This window comes from Carassius auratus, chromosome 4, assembly GCF_003368295.1.
Source record: "Carassius auratus strain Wakin chromosome 4, ASM336829v1, whole genome shotgun sequence".
NCBI lineage: Eukaryota > Metazoa > Chordata > Actinopteri > Cypriniformes > Cyprinidae > Carassius > Carassius auratus.
Genome location: NC_039246.1, coordinates 21,154,464 through 21,168,562, shown reverse-complemented (window position 1 = coordinate 21,168,562; position 14,099 = coordinate 21,154,464). Strand labels below are relative to the sequence as shown.

The 14,099-nt window shown below is 36.2% G+C and overlaps 1 protein-coding gene and 1 long non-coding RNA gene across 2 annotated transcripts; one reads left to right on the top strand and one right to left on the bottom strand.

Annotated features, from left to right (window-relative positions):
- Positions 1-3,475: 3,475 nt before the first annotated feature.
- On the bottom strand, positions 3,476-4,776 carry LOC113062309 (uncharacterized). The gene is made up of 3 exons (XR_003278519.1): positions 4,763-4,776; positions 4,578-4,664; positions 3,476-3,952 (listed from the first exon to the last, which is right to left on the bottom strand). It is a non-coding gene; the product is annotated as an uncharacterized LOC113062309 (long non-coding RNA).
- A 4,367-nt stretch (positions 4,777-9,143) lies between these two features.
- On the top strand, positions 9,144-13,710 carry LOC113062277 (myelin-associated glycoprotein-like). Its single transcript, XM_026232022.1, has 7 exons — positions 9,144-9,314; positions 9,636-10,004; positions 10,133-10,459; positions 10,541-10,804; positions 11,649-11,736; positions 13,282-13,300; positions 13,376-13,710. Coding segments are annotated over exons 1-6 (1,095 nt in total). The 5' UTR covers positions 9,144-9,268; the 3' UTR covers positions 13,283-13,300; positions 13,376-13,710.
- The last annotated feature ends 389 nt before the right edge of the window (positions 13,711-14,099 follow it).

Here is a 14,099-nt window from a genome sequence, read left to right as displayed (position 1 = left end):
AATAAGTCATAAAAAATTTTGGACAGTCAGTTTTGGGGAGCAACATGTAACTTAATTACGTGATTTAATTACAAAATAAATTGTATACAATTTCTAATGTAATTTGTTACATTTACTGAGAAAAAAAAAATAATGTTTAAAATTTTTTTACACATGATGTAAAATTTGATTTCTTACCCAAATGGCATGGACTGCTTTAAAATATAAGTCATAAATGTTTCAGGAGTTTAGGACAGAGATTAGAACATATGCTCATTACATAACTACTGCATTTCCTATTTGGGTTAAGTTATGCTTTATTTTATATGACAACAAATATTTGATTTCAAAAACAGCTGTTAAACAGTTCTTGTTATGATTTTAAATCTGTATTTAACCTCAGAACAATCTCAAAATAAAAAGAGGTGTTAATTATAAAATCTGGTTTTGTGGTGACTGTTCTTTAAAGTTAAATTATTATTATTTTATCCTTGGTCGCGAGGTTGAAGGTTCGCACACTTGCAAAATGTGTTTAAGGTTAAAAAAAAAAAAAAGCATTATTTTCCACATACTGTAAATTATTGTTGCTCTACTATGCCCGCCTTCTGAAACGCATGCATGTGATGGAAATGTTACACCCTTTATCATACTGTGATGCCATGGCTTGCCATCTCCTGGCACGATGAGACAAAACTAATAAACTCATTACAAATGAGGCATTTGTTGCAACCAGTGGGGACATAATTACTGATTATAATATAGTTTGGATAGCACACTTTTACATCTATGTTCAAAAATGTGAGTGACAATTAAGGCGTTAAAAATGTAAATGTAAATGTAAAAAAAACCCAGACTGTCCTTGCAAAGTTAACCGTACCACCTTATAGAAACTGCCTTTGTGCACAGAAGCATTAGGCTGTTTAGCAAACAGTCCTCGTCCTCAGTATAATGCTCTGCACACATCTGAATATTTGGGTTGAACTGTTCTGGAACAGTGTTGTAGGTACAACTTAACCACTGATTTATAGTTATATCCTCTTTTGGAAGACCAAACAAAGTAGTTTCACTTTCACAACTAAACACACAGCGTCTCCACAATGTTAATGTTATAATAATGTTATGCAAATCTTCCCACATCTTGATGTAGACATGTGGGGGCTTGTTAGAATGAGCTGTTTTAGGTAGGAGTGGTTGATTATTAACTTTTATAAAGAATATCTCTTTGGATTTGAGACTACCTTTTGCAACTTTACAGATCTTCTTTATGGGAAGGGAAAGGAAAATTTTAAATCGCATCATATGGCCTCTTTAACAAAAACTAAAGCAGATGAAGCTAGATGAAGAAATATCAGGAGTGGGTTCATCCAGATGCGGTGTGGAATGCAGTTTGTGGGAACAGCTATAGTAAAGGAAAAATGGTTTCAAAAGAATCTGCGCAACCTGTTGTTTGCATAGTACTTATATAACGAAATAGCTACTTAGGTGTTTTCATTTTCTTGACTTACATCATCAAGTACTGTACTGTTCTTTCACTATTAATTAATTTAGATGAGATGGCATTGGATGTAAAAGTACTGTCCAAATTGCCACAAAATTGGATATTTTTAAAGTGTATTTTAGGTTTAGTACAAGTAAAGCTCAACAGCATTTGTGACATAATGTTGTAAAGTAAAAACCTGTCTAATTACTCTATATGGACAAAAGCATTGGGACAACCCCTTCTAATGAACAGGTTTTACAACTTTAGTAATTTCCATGAGAACAATTCTTAATGTTTAAGCATATAATTATATTCTAGGAAATTGTGTACTTCTATTTTATAGCAACAGTTTGGATAAGACCCTTTTCTATTCTAACATGAATAAAAAATTCCCAGCTGAACACCTCTAGTAAAACTTTAAATGGAGATCTTGAGCCAAAAACTCATCACTGAACACCAATGACTTGCACATGCACTATATGGACAAAAGTATTGGGACATCCCCTGTTTAGAACAGAAAAAAGGCTCTTTAAAACTCCACATTAATGAAACAGGGGCCGGTTGCATAAATCTATTTAAGACTAGTCTTGCAAGTTAGTCGTCTAATTTTTTTCTTTAAGACTGGGGCCGGTTGCATAAATCTATTTAAGACTAGTCTTGCAAGTTAGTCGTCTCATTTTTTTCTTTAAGACTGGTATTTACTTTTTAAGTCAGTTGCATAATATTTAAGACTGGTCTAATTTAAGACAAAAAAGTAAGACTGGTTCCCCCTTGACTAACTTTCCTTTACAATCTATGTTGCCATGGAAACGAATAAACTGTCAAGTGCTCTAGATTCACAAATGTGGCCCGACTTTGTCTTGCGGTATGGCACATTTTAATATTTGCTTTTATGAAAGGGCAATAAGAAGAGAAAGGGTTTTCAAAGATCGTTCAAACCCATTAGAAGTCCTTTCTTAAAAGGAACTGCTGGAGAAGCTAAGGTTTCCTAGACATGCAATACAAGAACTAGCAATTGACTTGGAGGAGCATTTGAGGCCTGAAACTTCAAGAAATTTCAGCATCTCTCCACTTCTACAAGTATGTCTAGCTCTACGCTTCTTTGCCACAGGATGTTTTATAAACACAGCTGCAGACTTAATTGGGGTACACAAGTCTACAGCATCAAGAATTATTCATCGGGTTGCCTGTGCACTGTCAGGAAGACTTCCACTTTATCCGACTGATGTCTCTACCTTGAACAAGGTGAAGGCAGATTTTTTCAACATTGCAGGATTTCCAAATGTAGTTGGAGCCATTGATGGAACACATATTAGGATTCAAGCACCTTCAACTCATGAGCCATTGTTCGTTAATAGGAAAGGCTATCACAGTATTAACGTGCAGGCTATTTGTGATGCCAAACTAAGAGTGCTCAACTGTGTTGCTCGTTGGCCAGGATCAACCCATGACTCTAGAATTTTAGTGAATTCCCAAATTCATGATGCATTTGAGAGAGGAGAATTGCATGGTGTGCTCTTGGGTGACTCTGGTTATCCACTAAAACCCTGGCTACTCACACCTTTCTTAAATCCAGTCAGTGTGCCTCAAGCTCGGTACAACACAGCCCATACCAAAACAAGAAATGTTATTGAAAGGTGTTTTGGAGTCCTGAAACGAAGATTTCATTGTCTGCATGCAGAGCTCAAAATGAAACCAGAAAAAGTCTGCAACATTATCTGTGCATGCGTTGTTTTGCACAACATGGCAAGGTAATAAATATGTTTTTAACTGTAATTAAAACTCCTAGCTACATATTCCCCAATGATTTTAAATTAAATGAGTAAAATATCATTTTCCATTTAATAGAGATCTTGCACTCCCAGACTTGGAGCATGACCAAATTTGTGAAGAACCCACTTTGGAGATTACTGAGGCAGGAGGGGAAGATGGATCTGGGCGTTCCATTCGACAGATGATTGTAGAAAACATTTTCTCAGTTTGACTGAGAACAATGAAAGAATTTATACTTTTAAATTAAGTGGACATATTATAATTTATTAATTGAGACAATACTTACAAAATATTTGATGCATAGTATCAGTACAATCAGCTGAAATATGATATAATCTTCAAATCACTACACATTAACTTACACTAAAATTCTTCAAATCTCTTAAATATCTCTAAAGATTCTGTATGTAAACATTACATGTGTAAATTCAAAATTAAATACCAGTACTTATTAAATAGACAATTGTTTGATTGGTTATTGGACAATGTTCGATGAGATCTATAGTTCATGTCCAAGTTTTTGTAGCTCCAACTTTAGCTTAGTTTTCTCTAATTCTAGTTTTTGTATTTCTAATTTTAGTTTAGTCTCTTCCAGTGTTAATATTTGATATTGTTTTTCAAGTATATTGTTCATGGTTATCTTGCTTGGAGCATCTTTCTGTCTCTCGGTGTCTGAGCCACTTCCCACAGGTGCCATTTGGGTGCTGTCCAAATCGTCATCTTTAAAAATAAATTTAAAAAAGAACAAGAACAACATTAGCAAAATTTGAAAAGTAACAGGCACTGTATTTTTTGTTGTACTTTTTTTCTGATAAAATGCACTACATGCTACTTCACCCTTTTGTAGTTCATTCATTTTAGACAAAAACACACAAAACAATTACTTAGCTATGTAAACTGGGACACTGCATAGACTTCTGTTTTTTTGTGTGTGTCACAGGCTATGTGAACACACAAAAAATTTGTGAAACATTGAACAGGTTAAATGGTCTTTATTGACAAAAGTAGTCTGATTATACGTATATAATCTGAAAACACTGTCCTGCAGCAACTAGCCTAGTGATTGCACAGCACGTGATTTCCCCTAACCTGTGTCCACTTATTGTATTTTATAATATTTGTATTTTATCGTAACCGTTTTAAGCAATAAAGTAGCCTACTCGATGCTAGTGCTGCATCTTGAATAAGTCCGCTTAGCGTTGTGCCTTCAGCCGTGACTAAATAAATAGGCTACAGCACAGCCGCTTGTGCGTTATTGCTTACTTAAACACTGTTAATCTGTTTTAAACTAAAAACATTGTTGTGAGGAATAGTAGAGGGCTGAAAGATTGAAAGCATAGCTTACCTTCACTTTGTGTTGTTTGGTCATCCTGGCTTGTAACAGGAGCTTCGTCATTTTGAGAGACCAATGTCAGTGTCACCTCGCAGTCAACTATAAGATAATAAGTGTTACTCAATCTAAAACAGAGCAGTAACCTACAGTGTTTAAAATGAAGCAAAAACAATAACCATCGAAACATTATTACTCACGAGACTGTCCAAGCTGGGTTGATGTGACAGCGGTATGAGACTCTGTATCTTTCACCGCTGTGGGTAACGTCCGCCCGGATACTCCGCTCTCCCTTTTCCGCCAGTTGCGGAGATTCGTCTCCGTATATTTCGATGATCATTTCCGTTGTCCTTTTCAATTTAGGAGATGGTCCTCCCCCCGTTGCTGGGTTTTTTCGCTTAAATATTTCCTTTTTTGCCTCTTGAACCATATTTTTAAAACCGTTTTTGAACATCTTTGACGGATCGGTTGACAGATGGGTTGACACTGTTAACTCCTTCCGTAATTGTTGTCCAAGCTTTGTGTTTTTTGCCATTGCCGTTGTAATCGTTAAATTTGTTCATTAGAGTCGATTTAGCAGCATTGTATTCCTCTAATATACAAATATTTTCCGCAAAGGAAAACTGTGACGAGCGCGAACTGTCGGCCATTTTGTTTAAGTTGTTTAGCGTCTTATTTTTCCCACAAATCACTGCGATTTAGACTGTCTTAATAAAGATAGGTGTGAGCTTATTTTATGCAATGGTCTTTCTTCAGTGACTTTAGTTAGTCAGACTATTTCTTAGACACAGTCTTAAGATAATGACTATGTTTATGCAACCGGCCCCTGAGGTCAGTCAGATTTTTTGAAAATGTAAAATCCTAGTAAAAATCCAGTTATGTGATTCAAACAATGTAAGACAAACTGCAGCATCTAATAAATAAAAAAATGAAAAAAATTACATCATGCATATATTACCAAAATAACTTTCTTTGAGATACAGTAAGTGGGAATGCTAGTCACAGCGCTAATGTGATGAACAACACTGTTAACTCTGTTAAAATATTAGTTTGAGCCTGAGGGAAACTGACTTCACATATCCACTAAAAATGACTTGGACCCAGGTTGCAAAGAAAAAGCAAAAATAATGTACAGAATAGAAAAGTCAGTTGTAAGAAAAGCTCTTGCATAATTTGTTTGCAGATGCCAGTTGCTGTGTCTTGTTATATCTAATGTAATGACATTCAGACATTTTTAAGTGTGCCTACGTGTTAAAGAATTATAAATGTAATTATATATTCTAGTCCGGTCTATTAATTTATCTTCCTGTTAAGTTCATATAAAGCTACACTTGAACATAAACACAGGCTTTTCAACACAGAAAAAAAGGAAACTTCCACTGAATACATGTGCTATGAGAAACAAAAATTTATGAAAAGAGCTAACAGATGCACAAAATCACATAAATGATTTATTCACAACACAACACAAAAAGCATAGAGTTGTAAATAGGCACTTTTTACAGACTAAAATCAGCTCACAAACAACTGAACAATTTACACTAGAGCTTCCCATCACTGATTCAGTTCTGTCTATTTAAATCAGTCCACGAGAGAATCAAGAGTTGAAAAAATTAAACATAAAATACATAAAAATAAGTGATTGTTGAAGCACTTGTGCGTTTAAAGGTTCAACGTGTGTTGAAATTCAGTCAGTATATGAAGTTACAGACTGTTCACACAGCACACTTCCACACGGTTTCAAATCAGCAGCAGCTCAGGTCAATAAAAACAAATCATTTTATGCATGTAAATACTAGCATGTAAAAGATTGTTTCCCTGCAGGATTGTGTACTGGATTTTATGCATGTAAATTGTAAGAATCCACCCACCAGCCCAAAAAGCGGAATCCAGCGGCCTGGTTGAAGCTTCTGAATTTATCAGGATATAGTTTACATTTTAGTCTAGCTCGGTGTTCAATCTGTCTCCAATTTCACATGATCATTACATTTGGGCAAAATTTCTCATCAAAAGCTGATCACAGATATCGATTGTATATTAATTTAGACATTAGGAACCAGGTATCACACAGGAATTGCCCTCAGCCAACTGTGAACCTACGGACTCAAACCCGTCAGTCCACACTTACTTCAGAGGATGCAGAGTCTTTATAATACCTTTAGTGAGCTACACCCTGCATGCTCATAACCATTTTTTTTTCCTATAACCACAAGAGCTACACTGTGTTAAGCCAGTTAGAATCAAAAATCTGAAGCACCTTATGGTGTTCCCCATGGTTCATCCATTAGTGCTTTAGTATGATCTGCCCTGAAGGCAAATTTACAGAAATAGCACCACATGCTAATCTACTTGAAAAAATAATTTCAGAAGAGGAAATGAAATAGAACAATTTATTATTATTAAATTGCATCATGCTAATTAAATAATTAAACAATTAGAAGCCAATTTATAAAAGATAATGCTATTGTGAATCACATTGTAACCGCATGGCAACCCGCTCCTGTACATAGTCATACATGTAACAGTTATCTTAATTTAACATAAGACACATGGTCTAAAATGTATACCAAAGCACTCAGGTGTTTTAGAGAACAAACTTAACTAGCCAATGCGCACATGTAGAACAAACAACTATAGACGTCGCGATCGTTACGTCACGTCGCAGTGCATTGTGGGAATCGCGGTATGGAAGTAGATGTACTGTAGTAGGCAGTAGGTAACATTGTTCATTAATTTGTGCACCCATCCATTTGTGAACTGCAGGTGAGCCTCCAGTGACTTTACATTTTTTAATTGATCAGAGGTGTAAGCGCTCATTCCACAGACCCGGTAGGAGAAATTATCAAGGAAACTGAGGCTTGGTAAACTTTCATGTGTTCATAGGGATCGATTCCGACCATATACCTTTTTTTTTTAAGTAGCGTTGTTTGGCTTCATTATTAAGTTTGTCCATATATGGTATAGGCAACTTTTTTTTTTGTCACGTTCTATAACTTTTTCTGGAGACCGGCTATTATCTTATTACAAACTAGCTTTGCGTTGCTTCTGAAAAGGCCACCGTTACCCACAATGCACAATTCCATAAAATCTACGCCCGAGCTCTATACAGTGTGCTCTATGGGCACAATGTTTTTAACACAATAACAAATTTAAATAAAACTTCAGAAAGATACATAGTATGGAGCATATGAAATACACTACACACTACTGTCTGACCTGACAGAATCATCCATTAGTGTGTTGTCACTTCCCTTATATACTCAGACCAGACAACAAAGACATTTTCAAATCAAAACATAAGTTCAGTGATCCAGGGTCACACCTTACTGGAGACAGAAAAACATTCTCACAAACCCCCAAAGGGAACACACCCCCTCCTCAGCAGAACACAATGCTCGTTTTCACTCAATATCCTGTTAATCTTGAGTACCTATAGAGTAGTACTGCATCCTTCATAACTCCAAAAAGTCTTTAGTTTTATTATATTCATAAGAGAAAGATAGTCTGTACTGATTTTTCCCGGAAAAACACGACAGGCTGGAGGCGTGACGTGTGGGCGGAGCTAAAGAATCACGAGCGCCAGTAGGCTTTTGCGTTGAGAGCGTTTGGAAGCTGTGACAGCTGTGAAGGCTGAAACTGAACGAGAGCAGCAGCAGCAACGACTCGCTCCGAGCGGGGCTCGAACCCGGGTCTCCGGGAGGGGAGGGGGACGCACTAACAAGGAGGCAGAGATATTTTAAGCAGTTTTACTCACCGCATGCGGTTCCAACACACGATCGTGACCCTTTTACGTTGGGACTGCATTATCCTTAAGAAATAAACGATGTGCAAATCCGGCGTAAAACTGGTGCTTGTTTGTAAAACAAGCATCTTCGAAATGCAGGGAACAAACAAAAACACTTGCACAACTCCGTTGATGCTCTGTAAAATAAACTCCATCCACTGGTCCCTTAATGCTGTTTTTTTTTTTGGTAATCTGTGCAGGGTTGTCTTGCCCTGGCAACCAAAAACACACTTCTTTTGTGACTTTTCGCGACGCTCTCGCTCTGATCAGTGAATGCCTGTGCTCTCTCATTGCTCTGCTATACGAGAGCACGCGCTCTTCCGGCAGAAGTGCCCTTATAAGGAAATTCCGCTCCATCTAACGTCACACAGAGCCATACTCGGAAAAAAACTTTCCGAAACTTGTGACAAACCGGAAGTATTTTTGGAACAAAAATACTCCTTCAAATGTATAACTTAATTTTTTAAACTTTGTCCATGTTTAGCATGGGAATCCAACTCTTTAACAGTGTAAAAAACTCAGTATGCATGAAATAGCATTTCACCCCCCCTTTAAGTGACTACTGCGAAATTGAGACCATTTTACCAAAGACCTTTAAAATGATCAGTTTACGATCATGAATTCTAAATAAATAAGGTAATTGTTTTACGTGAGCATAGCAACTTGAGTTTTTGGCATTCCTCTGTCAATTTTTTTGTGACCTGGACCATGTGCCCAGGGAGGAAGGATGGGTGGAGGGACTGACTAGCAAATGGTCTTTCTTTCACAAAGCCCATTGTTTTGTGGTTTGGTATTTTCATTGCGAGAGTTTCTGAGTTTTTGCTTTATTAAGAATTAATTTAATAAGGACATATTTTCACTCCTTGCAAAATACTAGCATGAACAAGAATGTTTCCCTACAGGATTATCTGTTGATCAAGAGATGGACACAGCAGAGAAAATAATTATTTTCTATTTTCTGTTAGAAGGTAGGATTTTCCTTCCCTTCTTCACACCTAGTGTTCAGTATGACTGAGAATGTACATTAACTAGTTTCATAAACATTAAACTAAGCATTTTTAACTAAATTGGTTAAATACTAACTGGCAAACAAAAAAAAAAATTATAAAGACTGGTATATCATTCAAAATATTTATAATATTACAGTAATTCAAATATTAAAATACATTAATAGTTACAAATATGCTTGATGTATATTTCATTGTAGCTGTTGCTCTGCTCGTTCTTCCTTTAAAATGATACTGTATACACCCTTAAAAATAATGCTTTTCATCACGTGTGTGTTGTAGGTGTTTGCTGTAGAGATTTCAACATCTATCTGCCAGAGAAGATTAAAGCTCTCAGTGGATCTTGTGTGATCATAAAGTGCAGATTTGAGATTAAAGAACAATATGACAAAAACCTCACCGAGAGAGCTACAGGAGTGTGGTACAAAGATGGGACTGATGCGAACACAAATGTAGTGTTTAACTCAAGCACATCAAGCCGAAACTTCTTCATTAGAGGAAATATAACTGGAAAATTAAAAGATAAGGACTGCACCACTATATTTTATAACCTCAGATCAAATCACAGGGGTCAGTATTTCTTCAGATTTGAGAGTGAAGGTAAACTGAAACAGACCTATAGACAAGCCAGTGTTTCAATAGATGTGATTGGTGAGTAAATTCATGACTGGAAATTATCTATAAATACTTGTATAATAATGAAATGAAAACACTAATTTTTATGAGACTAGAAATTTATTTTGAATCAAAAATTAGAATTGAATCTGTGTGTATTTCAGAGTCTCCTCCCAAACCCCGAGTGCAGCTGTATGTGGAGCAGAAGGAGGTGCAGGGTCAGGAGGAGGTGTTGGAGGTGTTGGAGGGGAGCTCTGTGAGTCTGCGCTGCTCTGCTGAGACTCTCTGCTCCTCTCCTCCACCAACTCTCACATGGAGCTCCACTCCCAGAATCCCCCTCAGTGAGAGCAGCAGACTACAGGAGCTCATCTCTGATCTGAACTTCACTGCTACTCACCGTGAGGACGGAGTCACTTTCACCTGCACTATAACCTACCAGCTACAGGACAAGAACAAAACAGAACAGGACAGCATCACACTACATGTTCAGTGTAAGTCATGCTTTTTAGTTTTGACTTGTGAATTATAATATTTAGATTTTTATTGTGAGGCCCTATTTCTTTTCTCTTCAGATTCACCCAAAAACACAACAGTGTCTGTGATTCCCTCCAGCTCTGTGTTGGAGGGCAGTTCAGTGACTCTGATCTGCAGCAGTGATGCAAATCCAGCAGTGAACTACACCTGGTCCAGAGAGAGTGAAGGACAGTTGAAGCAGCTGCAGACTGGAGACACTCTTACCTTCAATAGGACCGACCCGACACACAGAGGCTGGTACCACTGTACAGCTCAGAACCAACACGGCAGCCAAAACTCATCTGTGAAGCTGGACATTCAGTGTGAGTAATACATAACAGCAGATTTACCTCCTAACATTCATTAGCACATTAACGTAAATTATAAAATGAAAGGTTATTACACTTCTATTGTGTAATAGTGCAAGAATAGTTACTATAAAAATGTTTATGTTGATTAAATTAAAGCCTAAATAATAATTAAATTACAGTTAAAATGGTTACAAATCTAAAATATTACAGAGCACAGACTTAAGTTTGGTAGTTTTTTTAAAGGTGGAACATCACAGATTATTTTAGAAGTAATTAAATGTTATAAAACTTCATTTATAAAATGTTATAGAAGTTTATGAAAGTATAAAATATAACAAAACATTACAGTACATTTTTTTTAATAATTTATATAATAAATAAATGTATATTTTACATAACATGTTTACCTCCAAATCTTCAAGCAAATCATCTGAACAAGTTTTGTGCAATTTTGTATATATACAAACAAGTTTGTATATCAATAAAAATAAAAAAATCCACTTTTGATGTAATTAATATTGTAATCATTAAATATTTACCAAAGCTCTCACTATCTTGATGTAGATCATTACACCATTATGCTACCTCAGAAGTCTGTCTGAAATCAGTTTCGTGAGGTACCTTTGTGTACTTTTGTACCTGATAAGACAGAGAGGCATCAGCTGCCTAAGCTTTCAGATACAACCACTGACATAAGTGGCAATGCTAATGCTAATCTCTTACTTTTTAAATTCTCATTCCCCTGCCATTGTACAGTAGTTATTTTGTTGTTAAAAGATTAAGATAATCTGGCAATTGCATAATTGAATCAGTGAATCATCAGTGGTTTTCTAAACACTCACTTATTCTTCTTTAGGTTTGAATCATTTCTCTTTGCTGATTGGAGTTGTTGTTGTGGCTCTGGTGATCATGTTGTTAAGCGCTATTACATGCATCTGTGTATGGTAGGTGCACAACACACATGAGGAATAAAGAATGATGTATAAATAGAAGAGCACTGTGAAACCAGTAAGAAAAACACATTCAGCATATTTGAGCTGATGATTTTACTGTACATTAGACAATTTCTGGTACATTTTTAAATGTATATTTGTCAAGAAAAAACATTACAATTATAAATAAGGTTTATTCTTGACTGTATGTGTTTTAAAAAAATGTATAGATAATTATATAAATTAGTATATTTTAACAGAGTATTATGTCACATTTTAAAATGTATAAGAGTTATTGCAGTATTAATAAACTTCTAAACTAAGAAGCATTTATTTTAAGAAAGAGAATTCAAGCAACATTTTCAAGCAGTTTTACAAATAAAAGCATGCTAGGTTTTAAAATATAGATACATTTGTCAGACTGAACACAATGTTTTTGACACATGTGGTTGTCATGTGTTACTGTGATGAACAACGCAGTGTTTACTCTTCGACTGTACATTTATGCGAACTTGGAATCAACTTCTCACACTACACACCAGTATAAGCACCTGGACACCTTTTGGTTAATAATTTCTAAAATAGAATCATAGTCAAAAGCTAAAATATTGGAGTTCCCATCTCCCACTGTGTGATTTATCCCAATATCTGCAGACTGACTCTGACTTTAGCAGCTAAAGAAGTCCTCCAGACAGCAGATTGGGGCAAAAATCGTTGTAGCCTTAACACTTAATAGAAACTTATAAAATCCAAGAACACACTTTCACTCTTATAGAGTTGCCTCAAAACACAAATGTATGTTAAAGTTATTGCAGAAGATTTTAATAGAAAAATTTTAATTTTAATTAAATATGGATTACATCCAATTTCAAACCTCAAAAACAGACGAATTTTGCTAAGCTTTAAATTATAAACCGTATGTGAACTATATCAAAGAACAAAAATGTATTTGATGCTGTATTCCAGGCAGGCTTTTGAGTCTGTAAGTCACGATTTAAAACCACTACTAACTTTGTACTGTTCCAGGCAAGTCACGCCAAACTTCCTGAGTGTAAGGAATTGTAGCTAGATTATTAATTTTATTGCAACGTTGCACTGTCCTAAAAATCTATTTTTCAGCATGTACCACTTGCATAAACACTGCATTCGTAGGCAATATTATATTAGTAGGGACTGTCATTGTTGTTTCGCTTGCTGTGTGACGTCAGAACTCGTAACTGGGAGTACATCGATCTACGAGTTCACGGGTGGGAAGTCACGGGTTTGACTGTCGTTCCAGTGCACTTTCACGGGTTTAAGGTTGGAAAAACACTGGTTACGGGTTGCCTGGAACGTGGCATGAGACATGTCAAGCATTAGTTACTATGATGAACAAAACTGTGGTTATTCTGTTTGTACATTTTGTGTGAATTTCAGGGGAAATCTGACTTAGTCCAAATAAAAGTTGATTAAAAGTAATTTTAGAAGTGACTCCGATATCTAAAGATAGCACAAACATGCTCTATACTTAACTATTTACTATTCTTAAAACTAATACTTTTTTATATTTTTATACAGATTGTCCACTAAGCAGAAGGTAAGTGTTCTTCTTAATAGACATGTTAAGTCACATGTTGATGATGATGGTGTTGATGAGTGTTTTTGTTTTCAGGCTCAGAATGAGGCAGTAGACACATATGCTTCTCTTCAGCTCTCTGCTCCAGTCTCTGAATATGAGACTTTGAACATTAAGCAACAAATACACGTCTGATCTCCTCCTCTGTCTTCCTCTGTCAGCTGTACTTTCAGGATTTTAAAAATACACATTTCCATTATGAAAGACTTATAAAAAACAATGTTTCATATCTGATACATACAACACGAAGACCAAGCTTCACTACAGGAGAAATAAACTATTTTGACATTTGATTGGAGCTTAAAGGGGGGGTGAAATGCTCGTTTTCACTCAATATCCTGTTAATCTTGAGTACCTATAGAGTAGTACTGCATCCTTCATAACTCCAAAAAGTATTTAGTTTTATTATATTCATAGGAGAAAGATAGTCTGTACCGATTTTTCCCGGAGAAACACGACCGGCTGGAGGCGTGACGTGTGGGCGGAGCTAAAGAATCACGAGCGCCAGTAGGCTTTTGCGTTGAGAGCGTTTGGAAGCTGTGACATTACCTTGAGGGAAAAAAACATCCAAAACAGACCATGGCTTACAGTCAGATTCAGCCGTTTATTTATGATCCAGAATCAGATCCCGAGGCTGAAACTGAACGAGAGCAGCAGCAGCAACGACTCGCTCCGAGCGGGGCTCGAACCTGGGTCTCCGGCATGGGAGGGGACGCACTAACAAGGAGGCAGAGATATTTTAAGCAGTTTTACTCACCGC